Here is a 2489-nt window from a genome sequence, read left to right as displayed (position 1 = left end):
ACACACACACACAGACACACAGACACACACACAGACACAGACACACACAGACACACACACACACACACTCTCACACACAGACACACACACACAGACACACACACACATACACACACACATACACACACACACACAGTTTATTTCATGAGGAAATCAGTCACTCGTGGATTCAGACAGTTTTGGCCCCTAAAGATTCCAGTGTTAATGAGAATGATGTTGCTCTCAGAACGGAGACAAGCTCGGCACTTTGATGTTAATGTCTCCGATGTTGATGTTACGAGGGATTTCTGGAAGGTTCATGTTTTTTACGGCCGAGACGGCGCGAGCTGGAGCAGCAGACAGTCCACCCTGAGGGGGACAACAACAACAACAACAACAACAACAATCACACTTTATTTCAGAAACTGCTCTTTAAATTACCAAAGAAAAAAACTTAGTTATTAACTAAAGTTAATATTGTACAAAATACCGAACCTGCATTTATTATAAAGTAAATGTTCAACTCTGAACTACAGAGACAATCATTTACACTTGTTAAAAAGTGTCTGTGTGTGTGTGTGTGTGTGTGTGTGTTTGTGATGTGACATACGGCTAAGTACGGTGACACTATGATGTGTGTATTTATAGCTGAATTTCCAAATATTTCAGATTTCCAGGTGGACAGTGTTGAATGTGTACCACTCACACACACACACACACACACACACACACACACACACACACACACACACACACACAGCAGTGAACATACACACAACGTGAACACACACCCGGAGCAGTGGGCAGCCATTTATGCTGTGGCACCCGGGGAGCAGTTGGGGGGGTTCGGTGCCTTGCTCAAGGGCACCTCAGTCGTGGTATTGCCGGCCCGAGACTTGAACCCACAACCTTAGGGTTATGAGTCAGACTCTGTAAGCATTAGGCCACGACTGCGTGTGTGTGTGTAAAAAGTGAGTGTGTGTAAAAACTGTGTGTGTGTGTGTGTGTGTGTGTGTGTGCGCGCAAGTGTGTGTGTTGTACAGACCTCAGACTTCTCCATTCGGTTCTGAAGTTCAACCTGAGCAACAATTTCATTCATGTTGGTCTCCAGGACCATCCCCCCCATCACCACCTCCTGCAGGATATAGTGCACCTACACACACACACACACACACACACACACATACACACAAAACTAAAAACTTTGTTATTTTAGATTTATCGGCTGCTTTTGATACCATAGACCACTCCCTCTTATTATCGAGGCTTGAGCCCTGCGTAGGTCTAAAAGCAAATGTCTTGAGCTGCTTTCAGTCACATCTGACTGACAGAAAGTTCATAGTGAACCTGGGTAACGTTTCCTCCTCCCCCGCCTCGCTGTCCTATGGCCTTCCACAAGGCTCTATTTTAGCTCCTTCCCTATTCTCGTTATACATGCTACCCCTGGGCTCTGTTCTCCAGAAACACGGTGTATCCTCTCACTTCTATACTGATGACACCCAAAAATCTCATCTCTTCTAAAATGTTTAGAGGAGGTTAAATTTTGGCACAAAATGTCCTGTTTTTAAATGAGGAAAAGACTGAAGTAATGATGTTTAGCCCAAATGAGAACTCTCAGTCCTCAAGCTTCAGCCTAGAGAGTTTATCTGTTTGTAGATCTTCACGGCTGCAGAATCTTGGCATCTTTATCGATCAGCACTTAACATGTGACAAACACATCTCGTCCGTTATCGGGTCTAGCTTCTGCCACCTGCGGATTCTCTCCAAAATTAAACACTTTCTTACCCCTAAGACCTTAGAAATGGCTGTTCATGCGTTTATAACCTCTCGCTTAGATTACTGTAACTCTTTATATTATAACTCAGATTACGTCTGCAGCTCGTACAAAATGCTGCTGCCAGATTCCTCTCCAGTTGTCGCAAACATGAACACATCACTCCCATCGTCACATCTCTACACTGGCTGCCGATTTCTCAGAGAAGAGATTTTAAGATTTTACTCTTTGTCTATAAGTCTCTCCATAATACCGCTCCTCTCTACCTATCTGCACTTCTTCATCCCTACTTTCCTATTAGAAGTCTCCGTTCATCTGACCAGGCTTTGTCGGTCGTCCCTCGTGTACGGCTCAAGCGTAGAGGAGAGCGTTGCCTTTTCTGTGGCCGGTCCTAGACTATGGAACTCCCTGCCACTAGAGATTAGGACGTCTCCCAGCATTTCTAGTTTTAAGTCCATGCTAAAGACCCACTTATCTTCTCTAGCCTTTTCATGATTGGGTTTTATGTCTGTTATATCTTATGGTTTATATCTATATTACTTTCTTTTAAACTGGTTATTATTATTATTTTTTAAATAATTCTTATTTTACTTTCTTGAACTATCTTATTGTGTATTTTTAAGTGTGAAGCACTTTGGTCAGCCGTGTGGCTGTTTGTAAATGTGCTATATAAATAAACTTGAACTTTGAACACACCTTAAATTTTATTTATTTGAAACTTTACTTCAAGGATCAT

The 2489-nt window shown here is 42.7% G+C and overlaps 1 protein-coding gene across 2 annotated transcripts in view; it reads right to left on the bottom strand.

The window, feature by feature from the left end:
* ap3s2 (adaptor related protein complex 3 subunit sigma 2) overlaps positions 1–2489 on the bottom strand; it is a 6111-nt gene continuing 3622 nt past the window's right edge. The window contains exons 5-6 of one of the 2 annotated variants that reach the window (XM_027160862.2): positions 1025–1132; positions 1–348 (exon numbers count right to left, since the gene is read on the bottom strand). In XM_027160862.2, the coding sequence (XP_027016663.1) occupies positions 223–348; positions 1025–1132 (234 nt within the window). In that variant the 3' untranslated portion in view covers positions 1–222. The remainder of the gene's footprint in view (positions 349–1024; positions 1133–2489) is intronic. The other variant, XM_027160863.2, reaches the window with a different exon arrangement.

This window comes from Tachysurus fulvidraco, chromosome 17 (genome assembly GCF_022655615.1).
Source record: "Tachysurus fulvidraco isolate hzauxx_2018 chromosome 17, HZAU_PFXX_2.0, whole genome shotgun sequence".
Classification (NCBI taxonomy): domain Eukaryota; kingdom Metazoa; phylum Chordata; class Actinopteri; order Siluriformes; family Bagridae; genus Tachysurus; species Tachysurus fulvidraco.
The sequence above is the reverse complement of the archived record's forward strand: the minus strand, read 5'-3'. Positions and strand labels throughout refer to the sequence as shown.